Genomic DNA, 21,157 nt, shown 5'->3' on the forward strand with positions numbered 1-21,157 from the left:
ATCCTTAATTTTCCTTTTGACAACAAAATATCAACAAAATATTTTAGAATATAGATGAACTTTTAGATTTTCGTGTTGATATATTATATGTTGGTTGAGACGTTTTGAGATCTGCTTTGTATTATATTCTTATCTAGATCATGTTTTGTATTTTGTAGCCCCAGGCTCTCCCCCTCTAGATCTGACCCCGGTCCCCAAGGAAAACGACCCCAGAGCAGTCATCATGAACTGGCAGCCCCCAGCCAAACCCAATGGACAGATTACAGGTAAGTCAGTGTCAGGTAATCTATGATTGGTCAGTGTCAAAGGTCAATGTGAGATGTGTGAAACTTTGGTACAACAACAAATATCTAGTGTAGTGCACTTGTACTCGTTATCCTCTTACTGTAAATGTACTTTTTTCCATTGGGTCATAATTCTGCAGAATCACAAGTTCTGTTCCATACTCAGAAAATTGTTCAGATTTCTTGATTTGCCATTGTAAGTCTTCAATGCAATTTATGTACGCTGTGATAAATTTCCGCTAAAAATCTCTGACTGCATACACAGTAATAAAATGAAGATAATCCCACTTGGGAAAAAGTACATCTACAGTATATTGCATGTCAAATGAGATGAGTGAAATTTCTGACATTGTTCACTGGACTGGGATTCACTTGTATTGATTGACCTGTTTTTTGCCTGTGTCTGCTTTTCTGTACATCACCTAATTTTTGTGACACCTTATATTTGCAAGGTAGTAATTTGGTATTAAAAAGGAAGACACAATTTTCACAAGTTCAAGAAGAAAATTATACTAGAGAATAAAATTTTTTGCAAGCAAACAGCTCGCGTAATTACGCGAAAATAAAGTTCTCATGGATAAAAAGTAATTTACAGAAAAAAAAGATTGATCAAGTCTTCAGAAGTGAATTTAAATGATGAAGTTTTTCTAGGTTACTTGGTTTTCTACACGACTGATCCTAAACAAGAATTACGTGAGTGGGTGGTGGACGGCATCCTGGAAGGGGACGAATTGTCAGCGACGATAAAACGACTGACACCGTCAACGACATATTACTTTAAAGTCCAGGCACGTAACAGTAAAGGGTATGGACCATTGTCTGAAACAGTGATCTACAAAACTCCTAAAGGTAAGCAACTAAACACTCTAGAAGCATTGTTTAGTAAATTGGTACATGAACTTAGAAAGGTGTGCTGAATCCCTCTCTTAAGGTAGGCAAAAAAAAAAGGAAAAAATTTCATTTAAGTTCAAGGCTCAGGTTTTTTTTCAGCTTATTTTGAGGAAAATTGAAAGTTATTCGGCCCTCACATGAGATAAACTAAAAACATTTAACCAGAAGATTCATGCTTTGAATTCAATGTGGAAATGTGGAAATTTAAATTAATTTCTGAATATTGAGAGATCTCCCAAGCAAGTAAGAGGCCTATTGTGTTCATCTGCTGTTAAAATTTTTAACCATTATTTGATGAAATTGAATTTATTTGAATTTATTTTTACATCCCCCCATGATTTTCCACACAAATTTTGAAGAAGTAAACAAAATGATTGCATGGGTGATAAGGCAAATTAGTGATGTCTTTTGTATGTCCTGGGGTAGGGAGTTAAGTTTGTTTGGTGTAGATAAGATTGCTTTTGTCTGGTAGTGCACTATTACAGCACACGTACACAGTCACACAATGTATAAGGTAGATAGTTATCTCCCCTTGACTGAAGCCTCGAATCTTCAGATTGACCCCTCTGTGGCTTTAGTCACCTGACCTAGAGCTGTCCAAGTTTTAAGATGTGTATCCTTTTCAAAAATTTCCAAGCTGGAGCTTGGTATGGGTGCGATTTAAGTAAGCTTGAATTTATGCAAAACTTAAGCTTATTGAGATAGATTGATTGAGAATCTCTCCATGCTCTGTTGTTGAAATCTCAGACCTGTTGTTATAATCAGGGTAATGAGTAACACCAGGAGTGAATTGGAACTATACAGCAATAAATGTTCAGTTAAGAGAATTTGCTCAGGAGTTAAATAGTGTTTACTTCCAATATTATAATTATCATCTATGTATTATTAAGGGATTGGAACTATACAACAGTAACTGTTCAGTTAAGAGAATTAGCTCAGGAGTTGAATAGTGTTTACTTCCAATATCATATCATCTATATATTAATAAGGTTAGAGTATGGTGTGAGAAAAAATATGCACGTGTATACATGTAATTGAGATCCTAAATAGTTCTAATATAGTAAAATACTCAGGTTTTTCTACTGATTAAATGTTCTATTTCCATAGTTTTAGATTTTTTTTATAATACTATTTATTGAAATGTACATTTATATGAATATGAAAGCCACTTCAGTGTCAGAGTTCTCTAAATGCCTTGGCATTGTACTGTATGTAGTCCTGGTATGAAGGAGATTATTGTGTTGCTTGGTGACGGGTACATTGGTCTTCTTCACAAAAGATCTTTTATAAGCAATCAAAGGTTTACAAAACTTGAATGCTCTCCGTTTAGCCATTTTAATGTTAACCAAGGTTTTCTGTAATATTTATGAAGTGATATAGATATAAATATATAAATGAACATATTTTTGGTGCCAGTTAATAACCTTGGTACTCTGTAGAGATCAGTCACTTGAAACACAGAATGCATGATAATCAATCAAAACTCAGGGTTCTGAAAAAAAAAATCACTTGGTTTGAGGGAATTTAGCCTATGGGTATAGGTCGTATTATTGAGCTGTTATGTAGTGTTAATTGTGTTTATAGAGATCTTTTGTGAAGCGGTCCTGTACTGACATTGTTTACTAACCATTGTGATGTTTGTGGCATGTTTTTAGCGGACGGCAGTGGTGGCGGTCAGATAAACCCCGAATACCCCCAACAGATAGATGGGAAAATCCCACCACATAATAGTATACCACAGTCTCCCAAACCAGAAGGTAAATATAGATGGGAAAATCCCACCACACAATCGTATACCACAGTCTCCCAAACCAGAAGGTAAATATAGACAGGAAAATCCCACCACACAATATTATACCACAGTCTCCCAAACCAGAAGGTAAATATAGACGGGAAAATCCAACCACACAATATTATACCACAGTCTCCCACACCAGACAGTAAATATTGACAGGAAAATCCCACCACACAATATCATACCACAGTCTCCCAAACCAGAAGGTAAATATAGACAGGAAAATCCCACCACACAATAGTATACCACAGTCTCCCAAACCAGAAGGTAAATATAGACGGGAAAATCCCACCACACAATATTATACCACAGTCTCCAGGGTTCGACACTAACGTTAGTCCGTTAGTCTCAGACTAACACATTTTTATTCGGACTAATTAAATCTGTGGCTAATTAGTCCGAACGGACCAATAAAAATTCCTGGAAAACAAAATGAATAATTTACTAATGTCCGATTCTCCACAACTTTTACTGGAAAACCCCGCATTTATTTTTAGCTTTCTAACTTCTTGGCGGGTAGTTAGACAATTTCGAGTCAGCACTTAATTTTTTGACTGATTGATATGAAGTAAAACGTTTTAGCGTTCATAATTTATATGTCACATAAAAGAAAGATGTCAGACATTTTGGATGTTTGTTTGTTTGTTTGTTGTTTAACGCCCTTCTCGAGAATTTTTCACTCATATGGAGACACCACCACTTGCCGGTGGAGAGCTGCAAATTTTGTCCTATGCTCGGCACTTATAGCCATTGAGAAGTGAGGAATCTTTTTTGTGCCAGCACCTACTGCAATACGGGACCCCGGTTTATACGGTCTCATCCGAAGGACCGTTTTTTTGGATGTAATGCAAGAGAAAAAGAACGACATCGGGAATACGATCGTACTCTTTGATCACGAGATTTCAATGAATCCGTGCTTGGGAATAAACCCAAACCCTTTCACGTAAATGCTTTGTTTATTTAATAAAAGTATAAAAAAAAAAAACGTATATTGAAATGTTTATTTTTAAATTAATGTTTCAAAACATTGATGTTTCCTTTTTTGACGGACTCATAAAATCGCTTGCGGACTGGTAAAAGTAAAGAAGCACTAGTCAGGCCGGACTAAAGCCTAAAAAAGTTAGTGTTGAACCCTGGTCTCCCAAACCAGAAGGTAAATATAGACAGGAAAATCCCACCACACAATAGTATACCACAGTCTCCCAAACCAGAAGGTAAATATAGACGGGAAAATCCCACCACACAATCGTATACCACAGTCTCCCACACCAGAAGGTAAATAAAGATGGGAAAATCCCACCACACAATCGTATACCACAGTCTCCCAAAACCAGAAGGTAAATATAGACGGGAAAATCCCACCACACAATATTATACCACAGTCTCCAGGGTTCGACACTAACGTTAGTCCGTTAGTCTCAGACTAACACATTTTTTTTCGGACTAATTAAATCTGTGGCTAATTAGTCCGAACGGACCAATAAAAATTCCTGGAAAACAATATGAATAATTTACTAATGTCCGATTCTCCACAACTTTTACTGGAAAACCCCGCATTTATTTTTAGCTTTCTAGCTTCTTGGCGGGTGGTTAGACAATTTCGAGTCAGCACTTAATTTTTTGACTGATTGATATGAAGTAAAACGTTTTAGCGTTCATAATTTATATGTCACATAAAAGAAAGATGTCAGACATTTTGGATGTTTGTTTGTTTGTTTGTTGTTTAACGCCCCTCTCGAGAATTTTTCACTCATATGGAGACGCCACCACTTGCCGGTGGAGAGCTGCAAATTTTGTCCTATGCTCGGCACTTATAGCCATTGAGAAGTGAGGAATCTTTTTCGTGCCAGCACCTACTGCAATACGGGACCCCGGTTTATACGGTCTCATCCGAAGGACCGTTTTTTTGGATGTAATGCAAGAGAAAAAGAACGACATCGGGAATACGATCGTACTCTTTGATCACAAGATTTCAATGAATCCGTACTTGGGAATAAACCCAAACCCTTTCACGTAAATGCTTTGTTTATTTAATAAAAGTATAAAAAAAAAAAAAAAAAAACGTATATTGAAATGTTTATTTTTAAATTAATGTTTCAAAACATTGATGTTTCCTTTTTTGACGGACTCATAAAATCGCGTGCGGACTGGTAAAAGTAAAGAAGCACTAGTCAGGCCGGACTAAAGCCTAAAAAAGTTAGTGTTGAACCCTGGTCTCCCAAACCAGAAGGTAAATATAGACAGGAAAATCCCACCACACAATAGTATACCACAGTCTCCCAAACCAGAAGGTAAATATAGACGGGAAAATCCCACCACACAATCGTATACCACAGTCTCCCACACCAGAAGGTAAATAAAGATGGGAAAATCCCACCACACAATCGTATACCACAGTCTCCCAAAACCAGAAGGTAAATATAGACGGGAAAATCCCACCACACAATATTATACCACAGTCTCCCACACCAGACTGTATATATAGACAGGAAAATCCCACCACACAATCGTATACCACAGTCTCCCACACCAGAAGGTAAATATGATGGGAAATCCCACCACACGATAATCTTGTGTTACAAGCTAGATAGGAAATAGGATAGTACACCACATTCTCCCACACCAGAAGATAAAAATAGATGGAAAATCCCACCCTACAGTAGTCACCCCAAGGTAATTATAGTTATACATAGTTAATGTACAATATTTTGAATTTTTTTCTTTTGATGGATTATCTTTAATAGCCATGATTGCCCTTTTACCATGTTTTACTTTCGGATGTGAAATTCTGTAAGGGTTTAAATCCAGGGTGTTTGACCAACTCTTGACTTTTTTGAATAGGAAGGTGACGATCTTTCGGTCAGTGAAGCTCTTGTACATCTGGGCAAAGTTATAAGATAATAGATATATATCCTACTCAATTTTTGAAGACAGATTCATTTACATGTTGAGAGTATTTGCAAAATTCCTTATATTTATCAATTTTTATTCAAAAATGACGAAAATAGGAATGCATGTGTTTCTGATTTTAGTGAACAAGTAAAACTTTACGACTAGATAAATCTTCAGTTCAGAACATCATACATGCTAGCTAAGGGAAATCTAAACTTACTACTGTAATAGATAATTATGGAATTAGGAGACAGAGAAATGGTAGGGTACAGAAGTAAATATTAAGTAAAGTCTGGATTGTTAAATGTTTTATACTTGTATCTATAGACAGCGTAAATAGTGACGGACGAAGGGGTGGTAACTCTGAAGGCGGGCTGCCAACGGGAATCATGAACATTATCATCGCGTCAGTAGTCGGGGCAACCTTCTGTATCATCATCATCGTAGTGGCCGTCATCTACTGCAAGAGACGTGACAACGAACAGAGACTGAAACGACAGTATGTACAACAACAACCCAACAATACTCGCCAGAGTTAAATATGCAAAGTTATTCATTTATTGAAAGTGTATAAATTCAATGATCCTCAGGTTTTTTCATTGAAAAAGAAATTTCCATGCTGACGCTGTTTGTAAATCATCGTATATCATGGTGACACTTTTCTTAAAACTTTTATGTTTGTCGTGAAATTGGAAAAAAAAAAGGTTGTTATGTTATACACTAGTTCATGAACAGTTTATCAATTATAATGGAAATACACTTTTCTCTGTTAACATGGTTAATAATATGTGGAAATATTTTCAGACTTCATCAGGGATTCAAACAAGAAATGGTTCATTTCAACTCGGATGTAAACATGAAAAAAAAAATGATTAGGAAGTGATTTTAAAAGGTGTGTTCAAAACTTATTATCTTGCAGAGCACAACAGAATCAACAGTCTCCACTAAAGGGTAAAGGTCAAGGTCGTGACCTTAAACCCCCTGACCTCTGGATCCATGACAACATGGAGATGAAGAACATTGATAAAGGTCAGAGGAGTGAGTCAACATTAACAATGAGCACGACTCGGCGGAGTTCTAATGACTACAGATCGATGGATGACCTTCCACCTTACCATGAAGAGAGAAGTAAGACTTAAATTCAAGATAAATTCAAGTGAAACATAAGTTTATTTACAACAAGAACGGAGGATTCAAGTGATGGGCAGAGACAACAAGTATAAGGTTAACAACCCATTGCTAAAAAATGGATTAAACAATTTTAAAACAAGTTTTGGTTTTCTGTTTACTAGATGAGATGTATTACCATCCTCCTTCTGATCATGAAGAGCGGGAGAGGTTCCTGCCCCCCAGACAACCCAATCCTGGGATAATCCGACCCAAAGCTACCAAACCTCTCATGATTTCTGTTGATGCTCAGCCACCACCCAGGGAACGTAAGTTAAAAAAATGATAGGGTTATCTCCATAATCCAAGTTAAATGATAGGACTATCTCCATAATCCAAGTTATATGATAAGAATATCTCCATAATCAAAGTTAATTTTCTTGACATGCATGACATGTCAGTTGCCTGGGTATAATTAACTACAGTCTCTATTGGTAGCTCAAGTTTCATTGAGTTTAATGTTGCAACATAAAAAATTGTTTCAAATTTTCTTTAAAAATAATTTGCAAATCTTAAAGGTTCAAAGGAATAAAGGGTTTTAAAACAGTTTACAAAATGTATGTTCTGAGTAAGAATATATTTATCAGCTGTATGGAATGTTCGTTTTTTCAGCTATAGCCATGGTGACAGCTCTACCTAACGGAGCATTAAACATGGATCGCGGAGAGCCAGGGATGTTATCGCGGCCGGGATTCCCCCGTACACAGTACAACATGCAGTATACGAGTGGGGGACCGAGGGTCAATGCAGGGGATTTACCTCAGCCTCCACCAAGTAAGTGTGATGTGTGACCCTCCTTTCCCCCCTCCCAGACCCTTAAATTGTTCCCAGAAATCAAACCCTACCCACACACATTTAAGTACAAACACTCAAGTAAGTGTTTGTAAACATCCTCTCTGTGCCTCCTCTGACCTCAAACAGTAACTAGAGAGCAAGCCAAACTTGCACACATTAAGTATAAAATATCCAAAGCCCTTTTCTGTGCCTCCCCTGACCTCACACAGTATCTAGAGAGCAAGCCAAATTCACATTAAATACAAATACCCTGTATAAGTGTGACATATAAACCCCCCCCCTTTTCCTTAACCTCAAGTTCCCTCAAAAAAAGTACCCAGAGAGCAGGCCCTACTTACACATATACATGTATATAAATGGGGATGCCCACCCCTCACAGACACATGCAGTTATACAGGTTGTGGTCCTCTCCTATCCCTTTCCTCCTCTCAATATGATCCTGAGAGCAAGCCGTACCCACAATCATTTAAATAAACGTATGATTTCCCACATCACACAGGTACTGTAAATGGTAAAACACAGACTCTAACCAGTGGTAGGCCCTGTCAAGCAAGCCTAATATGAAACAATCAGAACCCACCCAACACTTTCTCTCTATCAATCAAATTTTGAATAAAGCACCCATATTGATACCAGGTGTAGGAATTCAACAACAAACTGACACAGATTTGTCTGGCCTTAAATGATTGAAGCCTTGAACAAAGCTGAAATGAGATGAGCCTGATTTTTTCCTTTACACGAATTTTTTTTTTGTTTTTTAGAACTGCATGATTGACACGTTTTGTTTCCTTTTTCTTTGTAGTTCAAGCATTTCCTGTAGAGTATGCATGTAAGTGTGTCACTATTAACTTCAATACAGCTTCTGTTAAGGCGGAACAGACCTTCTGCCAAGGGAGATGATCAAAATGATCAATCACTATGCTTACTTTCAAAACATATTCATCTTCAACAACATTTTCAATACATGTATTGAATTTGCTTGAAAAAATTTTATATCTCAAGATTTTGTCAAGGAAATGGCAAAATAACAGGAAAAAAAATGTTCCCCTTTAACAGATTAAAGTATACTATAATTACTCATGCTTATTGGTCTGTAAATTATAAAGATTCTTTTTGCTATGAAGTCGTAGCCTTTTAAAAAAAATTTCTCAACAAGTTTGCAAATAATTTAGCTTTTAGAGCTATTGAATGTAATACACTTATTCTGACAATTTTTTTTTCTATGTTTTATGCGTGTGTTGTAAGAATTTTTGACTTCTTTTTTTTTCCCATTGACAAGGGCAAGAACCAACCAATTTGTATTTGACTGAATTAAACTAAAGCTAAAATAAATTTTAGTTTGTTAAAATGATAGACCATTTCTCTTAGAGGGATGAAAGGTGGTAAAAACATGACTAATGTAGGTATTATTAAAAAATCTCAAGTCATTCAGCCTTAAAACCCACAGGGGCAAATAAGAAAACTAATTTGAAAGTCTTCTTATGTATTTAATTGCCTTCTCCATTGGACCGTGATGGAGATGTGCTAGGGATTTAGAAGTTTTAAACACGGAAATACAAGAACGATGTTTAAAAAAAAAATCTTATCATCAAGAACACACTCTTTGAACCTTTAAAAAGCTTATAAAAATTTTGTGGATATTCAGGTTTCAATACTTAAACATTCATCAAAGTGTAAAGGGAAAAAATGCTTTCTGAAGAGATTTTCTAGAGGAAAATCACAGAAATTTTTTAAATGAAGCATCTTAGTAACAATAAATAAGATCCAAATTAAATAAAGCTTAATTCATTAATTATAATACGTAGATAAATTGTCTCTAATGTATATTATATCTTAAGATCATATTTTCTGAATTCAAGGCATAAAATACAATGTAGATTCATTAAAATTTAATGGTTAAGTGATTTACTATGTATACTCTCTGTTACACTACTTTTTTATTGTTTTGTGTAAATCTGTACGTTATCCATTTCCTTTGTTTTTAGGTCACCTGAGTCACTCAGGTGACCTATTGCTATCTGTTTTTGTCTGTCGTCGTTCGTCGTACGTCGTTCGTCGTCAATCAGTCGTAAACTTTTGAACATTTTTAGCTTCTTCTCTGGAACCACTGAACCAATTTCAACCAATTTTGGCATATAGCATCTATGGGTGAAGGGGAGTAAAAATTGTGAAATTCATGGCCCCTGCCCCCCTGGGGCCTGAGGGGTGGGGCTAAAACCATCAAAATTAATGCAATCTTTAAAAATCTTCTTCTTTACTCCTGGACATCAAGCAGTCAAACTGTTGGCATGATTGTAATAAGCATTGAGCCCTCTACCAAAATTGTGAAATTCATGGCCCCAGGGTCAGGGGTTCTGGTGCTAGGGCGGGGCTCTAATGATTATATAGTGAAAATGCATTAATTCTTTAAAAATCTTCTCCTTTGCTCCTGGGTATTAAGCCGATGAATTAAGTACATAGTTATGATGAGCAAGAGTGCCTCTTCCAAAATTGTGAATTTCATGGCCCCTGGGTCAGGGGTTCTGGTGTTAGGGCGGGGCTCTAATGAATATATAGTGAAAATGCATTAATTCTTTGAAAATCTTCTCCTCTGCTCCTGGGTATTAAGCTGATGAATTAAGTACATAGTTATGAAGAGCAAGAGTGCCTCTTCCAAAATTGTGAATTTCATGGCCCCTGGGTCAGGGGTTCTGGTGTTAGGGTGGGGCTCTAATGAATATATAGTGAAAATGCATTAATTCTTTAAAAATCTTCTCCTCTGCTCCTGGGCATTAAGCTGATGAATTAAGTATATAGTTATGATGAGCAAGAGTGCCTCTTCCAAAATTGTGAATTTCATGACCCCAGGGTCAGGGGTTCTGGTGTTAGGGTGGGGCTCTAATGATTATATACATGTAGTGAAAATGCATTAATTCTTTGAAAATCTTCTCCTCTGCTCCTGGGTATTAAGCCGATGAATTAAGTACATAGTTATGAAGAGCAAGAGTACCTCTTCCAAAATTGTGAATTTCATGGCCCCTGGGTCAGGGGTTCTGGTGTTAGGGCGGGGCACTAATGAATATATAGTGAAAATGCATTAATTCTTTAAAAATCTTCTCCTCTGCTCCTGGGTATTAAGCTGATGAATTAAGTACATAGTTATGATGAGCAAGAGTGCCTCTTCCGAAATTGTGAATTTCATGGCCCCTCTTGGTGAGGGGTTCCATGTGTTGGGGGGGGGGGGGGGAGGGCTTTTTTTCTATATACTTAAAATAAATTAATGCTTTGAAAATCTTCTCTGCTCCTGGGTTTTGAGCTGATGAACTAAGTACATAGTTATGATGAGCAAGAGTGCCTCTTCCAAAATTGTGAATTTCATGGCCCCTTGGTCAGGGGTTCCATGTAGGGGGGGGGGGGACTTATTTATTATATACTGAAAATAAATTAATGCTTTGAAAATCTTCTCCTCTGCCCCTTGGTATTAATTAAACAAACTAAATACATAGTTATGATGAGAAAGGATGCTTCTTCCAAAATTTTGAATTTCATGGCCCCTGGGTCGGGGGTTCTTGAGCTTGGGTGGGGTTCTACTGATAAATAATAGCAAAATGCATTAATGCTTTGAAAAACTTCTCCTCTGCCCCTGAGTACTAAGCAAACAAGCTAAATGCAATAATATCAATGTAAATACATGTATTAAATTTAATTATAAGTAAATGTGCCTTTTCTTTGCTTGTGGGTATCTAGGAGGCAGAGTACACAATTGTGATGTGAAGCAAATGAGAGTTACTCCCCTTTGCTAAATATTGTTAATCAAGAAATCCTTGTATATAATTTAATTAACAGGTTATTTGATTGAATGAGAATACAAGAAAGAATGTTATATATATATAGAAACAAAATAAAAATGAATGTTTGGTTTAAATGAGCAAAGTATGTTCAAAGTCAGATTCTTGCCTGGAAAGCAGTATAAAAGATTGACATAAAGATTATTTATATATTTAGCAAAAGGTGTAATTGTATGCAGTATGTATACTCTGTGGTGATCTAAGTTAGTGTCACTTGTAGAGGAGTTGTGGTTGACAGGAGACTGGATGTTGTTTTATACTTTATCAAAGTGAACAAAGAATCACAGAGAGCCAGAGTGACTTATTGTAAATAGTGACAAGTGGCAAATAACCACATTGTATATACCCAAGTCTGTGTGTACTGAATTGTAGCACTAGGCAAGTGACAAAAAATATCTGTATATATTGAATACCTTACACAATAGGCAAGTGTTCTTTGTATTTGTATATTTTGCATTCATTATCATCCCTGTAAGACTTAAAAAATATGATGTGAGATTTGCCTTACTTATAGATAACATTTGTCGAGGTGAGCTTCGTAATCTTTGATTACCTATGTTTGAAATTCTTGGGCAATATTGCTTCGTCTATCAGTTAATTTTGTTTTATACTTCCATGGATCCTTTAGTGTTGTATTATACTCAGGTGACCGTTAAGGCCCTTGGGTCTCTTGTTTTTTTTTTGTTTTTTTTTTTTCTCTTATTTTTTTTCTTTACTATGGCTGGCAGTTTATATATCTTATTTTCATTTAGCCCCGTTTTTGTTATCATGATGACATCATGATTTTTTTTGCTTCGCAGACAAACGTCCCGCTTTTGATGATGACGATAGTTCCAGCTTACACAGTTGTCATGATGACCATTCCTTCTCCAGTAGATCCATTGGCTATGGCATGTATCCCTCTGTCTGTCTGTCTGTCTGTAATGTATCCCCATTGACTGTCTTTATATCTGTAATGTATCCCTGTTATCTGTCTTTATATCTGTAATGTATTCCCTATGTCTGTCTGTCTGTGAATTTATGTAAACATTAACATTTTTTCAGTAGTTAATAAAACATGATAGTTTAATTCCATTAGAATGAATTAAAACAGAGAAATAACAATTTTGTCATTGAATTTTTTTCCCCTCTTTTATCAAATAGAGTTCTTTGTATCAGGATATTTTAATATAACAATATTTACTTTAACATACTTGGCATAGAAATTGCTTTAGCTCTTTGTAACCTATGAATTATGTATTTTTGACTTGTAACATTTTAATAATCACTGCCTTACTCAATATATCAGGACATTAAGCTTAACATATAAACACATTATACCTCTTCATGACCTTTAGGTGACCCCATCATCTCATCTGATCATCCGCAGCTCTCAGCAACCTCTACCTTTTAAATGCTTTTTCTCATTTACATATTATTTATCTTATCAATATCATTTTAAGCTTTAACTGTTGTGCATTTTATTTTTATTGATGGTATTGAATATCCTTGCTTTTTTGATATGTAGTTTTGCTATTTTTAGTTTTGACCTTTTGACCCCTCCCTCCCTTTTCAGGCCAGAAGCCCCCTGACTGTCATTCCCTGGGTCAAGGTCAGCCTATGGCTGTCATAGCACCCGGACAACATGAGTTTGACGGTTACCGAAGTCTTCCCAGAGGAAATCGACCAATGAGAAGCTTTACGTCCCCGAATCCCCATAATTACCCCAAACCATTGTCCGGGGTTCATCACCATAGCACCCCTAAACATCAGATAGGTAAGACAGAAACCCCCCATTGCCATGTCAACGGTTAAAATGTCAAGGTAAAAGGTCAAAGTATATTACTTTCAAACAGACAAGCTGGAATACTCTATTAAGCATAAAGGATGTCAAGCATAGAGTACTGAAATATTTAACAGAAAGGTGAAAAAACCCTAACTTTTACAGAGGTACAAGCTTGAATAAAAGTCAAGATCCAAAATATACTTTTTCCAAGTTAATGAACACAAAATCAGTAACAGTGTTAATGAGGGGGGTCAGGTGTCTAGGAGAAGTAAGCATTCCCTGTCAACCAGTCACACCTAGAGTGAACCCTCTATTGATCAGATTAACAGAGTAATCCATAATAAAAATTCCTGTGAAAACAATGGCCTAACAATTGGTACTAAACATGATATCGATGGTCTAATTTCAACCCAACTAAGGCTACCTTTCTAAAAATTTAATTTTTATTTATTAGGGTCCATCTTTCAGATTAGACCTTAAAAACTGAGGTCCTGTGTCATGACCATCTTCGCTAAACAAAAGGTTTCCAATCCAAAATTGGATTCCTGAACACAAACCTGTGGCTAGCGAAGATGTGTCATGACAGGGTTTGACATCCAGTGAACCCTCACTGCTCAGTGACCCCAAGTGCCTAGTAAAGGTTTAAATTTGAAGCCCTTCACCACATTCAGTGGTCTCATATGAGTGAAATAGTCTTGTTTCAGATGTAAAAACAATAAATAAATTATTATAACAACCTTAGGATTTGCGAAGTACAGATTATTTCTGATTAAATGTCTCCGGAGAATTCTTATTTGTCCCATGTCTCCATTTTTGCATGATATAACTAGACTATATTGAATTTAGCTAGCCTTCACTTATGAGCTAAACATTGCTTCAGATATAACTATACACATCTAATCTTAAATTGATTTTAACCTCTCACTATAACAATTCTGATAGGTTCAAGTATAAATTTTGTTTCAATATGGCTGCAATTTTTCTAATATCAAAATTCCTTTTATATAGGATTTTTGCTAAAAAGTGTTTTTTCCTAATTTTTTAGCTCAATGTTGTGCTCAGAGGTGGATGGCAAAATTATCATTGCATGTAGTTATTGTATTTTCCATAGCTTTGCTGCATGTGAAAAAAAATGTACCTCTTAGTATTTTTGTTGACTTTTCAGAAATTTGTTGTTTTAAATATATTTAAGAAAGATCAAAAGATACCTAAATCCCAGTCTCAAGAAATTGACTGAAATTGCAAAAAACACCATGTATAAAAATGCGAAATAATTCACTGACTTGAAGCCAAAACTACAGAAGGTTGATGATGCAAAAATGACCCATTAAAATATGTATAAGGTATACATGTAAATAAATTTTCAGGTGCATACATTGCTTAAACTGCAGAGCAGGGTTGGCCGGGAAATACCAGTGGTGGGAATTACCAGTGGTAAATACCAGTATTTCCCGTCCCGGGAAATACTACAAATTTTCTCTAAACTGGGAAATATTGGGAAATACTGGGAAATACAAAGTTATTAAAGTTTTTTTATTTCTCTAATTCATTCAATCTTATACAAAATTTAAAAATAAAATAAACATAAAAGCAGAAGATGAATAATATGGTATATGTATCAAATTGCAATTTAAATATTCAGAATGTATCATTACTCGGGGTCCCATCACCATAAGCATTCTGAAACATTTCCCCCAGGCTTTATAAAACTGAAGTTTTCCAATTTAAGTTTCTTTTCAGTTTTGTAAAATTATTAAGTTTAATAATTATAAATCCAAGAACAAAAAACAACTTGTTTTTATCCTTCTATAAACACTGTAGTTATTACAAACAATCATGTTGTTTTAACAAATTGCTCTGGACAGTTTTGTGCTCCTGTTTTGAGAGATAATTACCTTGAGTAGAACTGAAAGGCTTCTTCTTAGATTTGCTATTTATATACCATACTCAACAGTTAAGAATTTTCTTAGATCCTTCTTTAGTTATATAAAAACCCAATTGGGATCTTTGGGTTCATTTCATGGACCTTTATAGACTACATCTGACTTAAGCATGAAACAAATGACACTCAAGTCTGGTATATGAATATACTGTGTTATGATTATATAAAATGAATTACTTGGAAACCATTTTTTTTAAATCAGGGACAGTGATACCAGGTGGATATCTTAGCCAATAAAGTGTACTACATGTTAATATGAAAGAAATATGTAGCTATTTCTTATTTCCCAGTATTTCCCGGGAAATACCAGTAATTCCCGGTAATTACCAGTATTTCCCACCGTCCTGGGAAATATGAGTATTTCCCAGTTTTTTGCCAACCCTGCTGCAGAGTCTTGAAACGGAAAATAAAATTTCTTAGTTGTAAATTCTAGGTTTTAAAACAATATTTTTGAGAAACAATCCTATGTGATTTTATTACATCTGATTCAGTAATGTGTTTAAATTTTAGAAATTATGGTTAAGGAAAGGCCATCATGCACCATAATAGAAATGAATTGCACATAATGCTTGTTGTTTTAATAAAACTTTTAACATGTATAAAATTTACTTGTATGCAAATCAAAGATTATCTACTTAAACCAATAATTAAAGTGATTGTACTTTGGGGTATTTAGATGTTTGGGGTATAATGCTTTTGTCTGATTTTCTTTAGATAAGTATACTGTCTCAAAGCTTGAGAATGAAACAGAATTTTTCTTTATTTTTTGTTCACAACTTTCATTTTTGTGAAATAGAAACAGAAAATTTCAAATAGAAAAAATTATATGAATCACTGGTATCAAACAGGGTTACCCATTTTATGTGTGACTTATTGTATGTCATAGGTTATGTTACCTTCCCTCCACCCCTTTTTTTTTACACAAAGTGCACTCATTGGAATGACACAATTTGTACTGTGTACCTGACCTTTGCTTTCTTTTCCTGTTTCAGTAAAACCACAACAATCTCCCTATAAGAAGGCAGGGCCACCATTATCAGCTGTTCCTGTCAAACCTCGTGCCATACCTGTCATTAAACCAAAGGCTCCAGACGTTGTACTGAAGGCGGGGACTGACCCAGACATTCAGGTAAAATAATGAGGGGTAAAATAGATAGATAATCAGGTAAAACACATAAGGTTAAGAGGGAATACAAAGATATACAGGTAAATAAAGTAAAATACAGAAAGTTTCTGATGTTTGTCACAGACGTAACAAAACAATGTATTGGCAAGATTAAAAATTGTAACGCAAACTCTGTCTTTGCTACATTTGAATTCTACAGTTCATTCAGTTGGTATAACAATATTTTCCTCAGTCTGAGAAAAAACTACATTTAAACCTACATAAACAGAAATCAGCATTTTTTTGGGAAAAAAAAGGAAAGTCCAAAGCGACATAGAGGTTTCTTGATGTTCTGATGAGATTTTCATTATAAAAATGATTTATATTTAAGGAATACTAATGAATAGCTTGTTTTGTTTTTGTTTCCTTCAGAAATCAGAGAGTACAGAAGAATTATCTGCTGAAATGGCAAACTTGGATTGTTTAATGAAAGACTTAAATGCCATTACTCAGCAGAACTTTGAAGTGTAGCATTGTTATAAGGTTAATTGTAGTCTAGTGTTATAAACCAGAAAATACTGAAGTCCCAGAGGACAAAACATTCGGAGCAAAATCCACACAATTCTGGGGAAGTTTTCTCTAGATTTCTTGGATGAGTGTCATCCTTATACAACGTTATGCTCCAGTTTGGAGAAAGTGATGTAAAAAGATTCTTTGTACATCTTTTTTGAACAAGTTTTGATGCTTCACTTGGAGCAATTCAACGACATCAAAATGGAATGGAAAAAGTCAGTTAATTCAGCAATCAAATTGTATTGAAAAGGAACTTAATCAAGCATTTTTGCTTGATGAGAAAAAGTTAATTTTGAAACTAAGGAGTTTTTAGCTCACCTCGACGAAGTCGAGATGAGCTTATGCTATACCCCCGGCGTCGGCGTCGGTGTCGGCGTTAGCGTCGGCGTCCCAGGTTAAAGTTTTAGGAGCAAGTCCCATTCCCATGTAACTATAAGCCCTACCTGGACCAAACTTGCATGGATGATGCATCTAGGGATGGACACTACCACACTAGCTTCGGATGCTGGATCTGACCTAGATTTTCCGGATGAGTGACCAGGTTAAAGTTTTAGGAGCAGGTCCATTCCCAAGTAACTATAAGCCCTACCTGGACCAAACTTGCATTGATGATGCATCTAGGGATGGACACTACCACACTTGCTTCGGATGCTGGATCTGACCTAGATTTTCCGGATGAGTGACCAGGTTAAAGTTTTAGGAGCAAGTCCCATTCCCAAGTAACTATAAGCCCTACCTTGACCAAACTTGCATGGATGATGCATCTAGGGATGGACACTACCACACTTGCTTCGGATGCTGGATCTGACCTAGATTTTCCAGATGAGTGACCAGGTTAAAGTTTTAGGAGCAGGTCCATTCCCAAGTAACTATAAGCCCTACCTGGACCAAACTTGCATGGATGATGCATCTAGGGATGGACACTACCACACTTGCTTCGGATGCTGGATCTGACCTAGATTTTCCAGATGAGTGACCAGGTTAAAGTTTTAGGAGCAGGTCCATTCCCAAGTAACTATAAGCCCTACCTGGACCAAACTTGCATGGATGATGCATCTAGGGATGGACACTACCACACTTACTTCAGATGCTGGATCTGATGTAGATTTTCCAGATGTGTACCAGGTTAAAGTTTTAGGAGCAGGTCCATTCCCAAGTAACTATAAGCCCTACCTGGACCAAACTTGCATGGATGATGCATCTAGGGATGGACACTACCACACTTGCTTCGGATGCTGGATCTGACCTAGATTTTCCGGATGAGTGACCAGGTTAAAGTTTTAGGAGCAGGTCCATTCCAAAGTAACTCTAAGCCCTACCTTGACCAAACTTGCATGGATGATGCATCCAGGGATGGACACTACCACACTTGCTTCGGATGCTGGATCTGACCTAGATTTTCCACATGTGAGACCAGGTTTAGATTTAGGAGTAGTCTCGTTCCCAAGTAACTATAAGCCCTACCTGGTCCAAACTTTCATGGATGATGCATCTAGGGATGTACACTAACCAATCTGCTTCGAATGCTGGATCTGACCTAGATTTTCCACATGAGTGAATTTTAGCCATATTTTAACCAAATTAGCATGGATGATGTATCTAGGGATGGATACTTCCAGACTTGCCTTGGATTCTGAATCTGACGTACATTTTCCAGATGAGTGACCAGGGTAATTTTTTGGAGTAGCTATATAATATTATGGCCTGTTATGATAAAACTTGCATAGATGGTGCATCTAAGGATGAAAACTTCCAGACTTGCTTTGGATGTTGGAACTGACCAAAATTTTCTTGATTACTAAACAGGTCAAAAGTTTTTTGAGCAGATCTATAATTAAATCAAACTTGCATGGATATTGATCTTGGGATGTACCCTAACTAGAAAAAAAATATGATGTGAAATTTGCCTTACATGTAGATAACATTCGTCGAGGTGAGCTTCGTAATCTTTGATTACCTATGTTTTGTTATTGACATGGAATTGAAGCAGTGTGTGATTGAAATGAAAAATCCAACTCTGTGGAATATGGAGTATTATTTCATAAAGGAAAAAAAAACTGAAAAGGAATGTGAAATCTCTGTTAATTAAAACACTCATTAATTAATCAACAAACACAGTAGTAAATTTGTAGAAGTATATATAAATGTTCTCCTTCGCAACAGATGCCATATTTAACCTGTTAAACTAGTTATTTGACTTGTACAACAAAGAATGTTGCAATCATGTCACTGAACCAACAGACTCGGCCTCATTCTTACGCGTAGCCTCACTTTAGTATGGATGAGTCCATGTATGAGGGGTGTACAGGTCATTTTATGTTTTTGGTGCCTGAATTATAAAAAGAGATCATCATTGTTTCATATATGTACATTTGTGATAATGTAAAATTTTATTCATGGAGAAACAGTCATTTTGAGCCAAAAACCCACCTTCATTTAAACTATCCTGATATTATCAAGAAAAATGTGTTTTTGAATTCTTAAAACCACTTTTCCATGTGTCAAACCTTAGCCATATATTGTTGCAATGTGTATATATCTCTCATTTAATTTGCATAGAGTAGACCAAATTTTTTGTATTTTTGCAAAACTTTTTTTTTTGGCAAAACATGGATCTTTATCATGCTTAAAGCTGTTTGTAAGTACAAAAAAGATTAAGGAGAATCAAATCAAATCTATCATTTTAAGGTCACTAATACCTGGATTATAGTGTAACATGAATCCCCTGTGTATTGTGACTGTTAGTGGTGCTATATTTAGTAACATCATCAAAATTTTGACATAAAATACTATGTCAATTCATAGTTACCTGTATTTATGTACATCTTTATAGTGAGGTCCTTTGTTCACAAATTTTAAATGTGTACATTACAAAACAGGAGTTAAGTCTTACTGAACTTTATAATTTTATAGATCTGTACTGCTGATGTTATTTTATCATTTGTACATGTCCGTATTATTTTGCCACAAACATGTAACATATGTACTTAATTATTTTCAAGGTAATACATTTGTTGTTTTATTGGTCATTGATAAATTAGTAGTTTCATTACATAAACTGGCAAAGACAGGATTCTCCTTTCTTATTTTGACACAATGGAATTTTTATTTGTAATTAATTTAATGTTGTACTGCACCATTGTAAACTTTTTTGCACATAAATTGAAGTTGATGGTTTATTTTTGCTCTGAATTTCTTCAATATAAATGAAGTATATAACTTCTATTTTATTCATACGATTGAAAATAATTATGTTCTTAGTGTCACAAAATATAAAACCAAGATTTTAAGACATTTTCTTTACTGAAGTCAAAGAAAAGTTCCCTGCTTTTTATTGTTGATTTCATTTCTCTTTTATATGAACTACTGTTTCTACATTATTAAGTTAAATATTTAACTTTGATACATTTTAGATAATTTTTTTTATATCATCTGCTTTATTTCAAAGGTTGTGTACTCGTTATTTATAGAACTGCATTGTGTTTTACATATTTTTTTTTGTTTTCAATATGTAGCGGTATTTTATATTTAGTACTTTACTCATGTGAACCCTGATGTGATGATGTCACAAGTGATGAGTATTGCTTTCGGTTGTGTTTGTGTTTTGTAGACATTTTGACCTTGAACAAAACATCTTTTTCAATAAATTGTCATAATTACTCTGTGTTCAATTGACTTGAGATATATACCATATTGACAGAGAGAAAGCACGTTTCTAAGGTTGACAAGCCATATTTATGTGGAAGCATCCTCAGGTGTTGTAGATTCAAATTTGTTCAAATCATGACCTCTAGGTCTAGGGTGAGGCCACAGTAAAAGTTCACAATTTTACAAAAAAGATTTTGCTGCTGAAAAACAGCAGGGCAATAGTGACTCATGTGAGCATTGTGGTCCACCGGCCTTTTGTTTATTACGTCATTCATGCATTCTCTGTACATGCTGTAAGCACTAAAACCAAGAAACGAAATGTCTCTTATTTTGATGAAATTTGCACCCTGTGATACATTTCCTCAATTTTCTTGTTTCATTTGGATAAAAAGGGCTAGAAATTGTCAAATTCAATGGATTCGTCTCCATTGCAACTGAGTGAAAATGTGTAATTTCTTACACCATATTTCCAA

At 35.5% G+C, this 21,157-nt stretch overlaps 1 protein-coding gene and 1 long non-coding RNA gene across 6 annotated transcripts in view; both read left to right on the forward strand.

Annotated features, from left to right (window-relative positions):
- The window catches only part of LOC133199111 (neogenin-like), a 33,350-nt gene extending 16,009 nt beyond the window's left edge, over positions 1-17,341 (forward strand). Inside the window, exons 17-27 of one of the 5 annotated variants that reach the window (XM_061334985.1) lie at positions 159-266; positions 936-1,133; positions 2,831-2,932; positions 6,190-6,361; positions 6,782-6,990; positions 7,155-7,298; positions 7,642-7,803; positions 8,627-8,653; positions 12,452-12,541; positions 16,351-16,487; positions 16,896-17,341. In XM_061334985.1, coding sequence (XP_061190969.1) covers positions 159-266; positions 936-1,133; positions 2,831-2,932; positions 6,190-6,361; positions 6,782-6,990; positions 7,155-7,298; positions 7,642-7,803; positions 8,627-8,653; positions 12,452-12,541; positions 16,351-16,487; positions 16,896-16,994 — 1,448 coding nt within the window. In that variant the 3' untranslated portion in view covers positions 16,995-17,341. Of the gene's footprint in view, positions 1-158; positions 267-935; positions 1,134-2,830; positions 2,933-6,189; positions 6,362-6,781; positions 6,991-7,154; positions 7,299-7,641; positions 7,804-8,626; positions 8,654-12,451; positions 12,542-13,206; positions 13,408-16,350; positions 16,488-16,895 lie in introns of all 5 variants that reach the window. The other 4 variants (XM_061334987.1, XM_061334984.1, XM_061334988.1 and 1 more) reach the window with 4 other exon arrangements.
- A 4-nt stretch (positions 17,342-17,345) lies between these two features.
- On the forward strand, positions 17,346-20,695 carry LOC133199122 (uncharacterized). Its single transcript, XR_009722749.1, has 2 exons — positions 17,346-17,449; positions 17,597-20,695. It is a non-coding gene; the product is annotated as an uncharacterized LOC133199122 (long non-coding RNA).
- The last annotated feature ends 462 nt before the right edge of the window (positions 20,696-21,157 follow it).

Source organism: Saccostrea echinata, unplaced genomic scaffold (assembly GCF_033153115.1).
Source record: "Saccostrea echinata isolate AGI-Se365-2 ecotype Australia unplaced genomic scaffold, CSIRO_AGI_Sech_v1 ptg000033l, whole genome shotgun sequence".
Classification (NCBI taxonomy): Eukaryota; Metazoa; Mollusca; class Bivalvia; order Ostreida; family Ostreidae; genus Saccostrea; species Saccostrea echinata.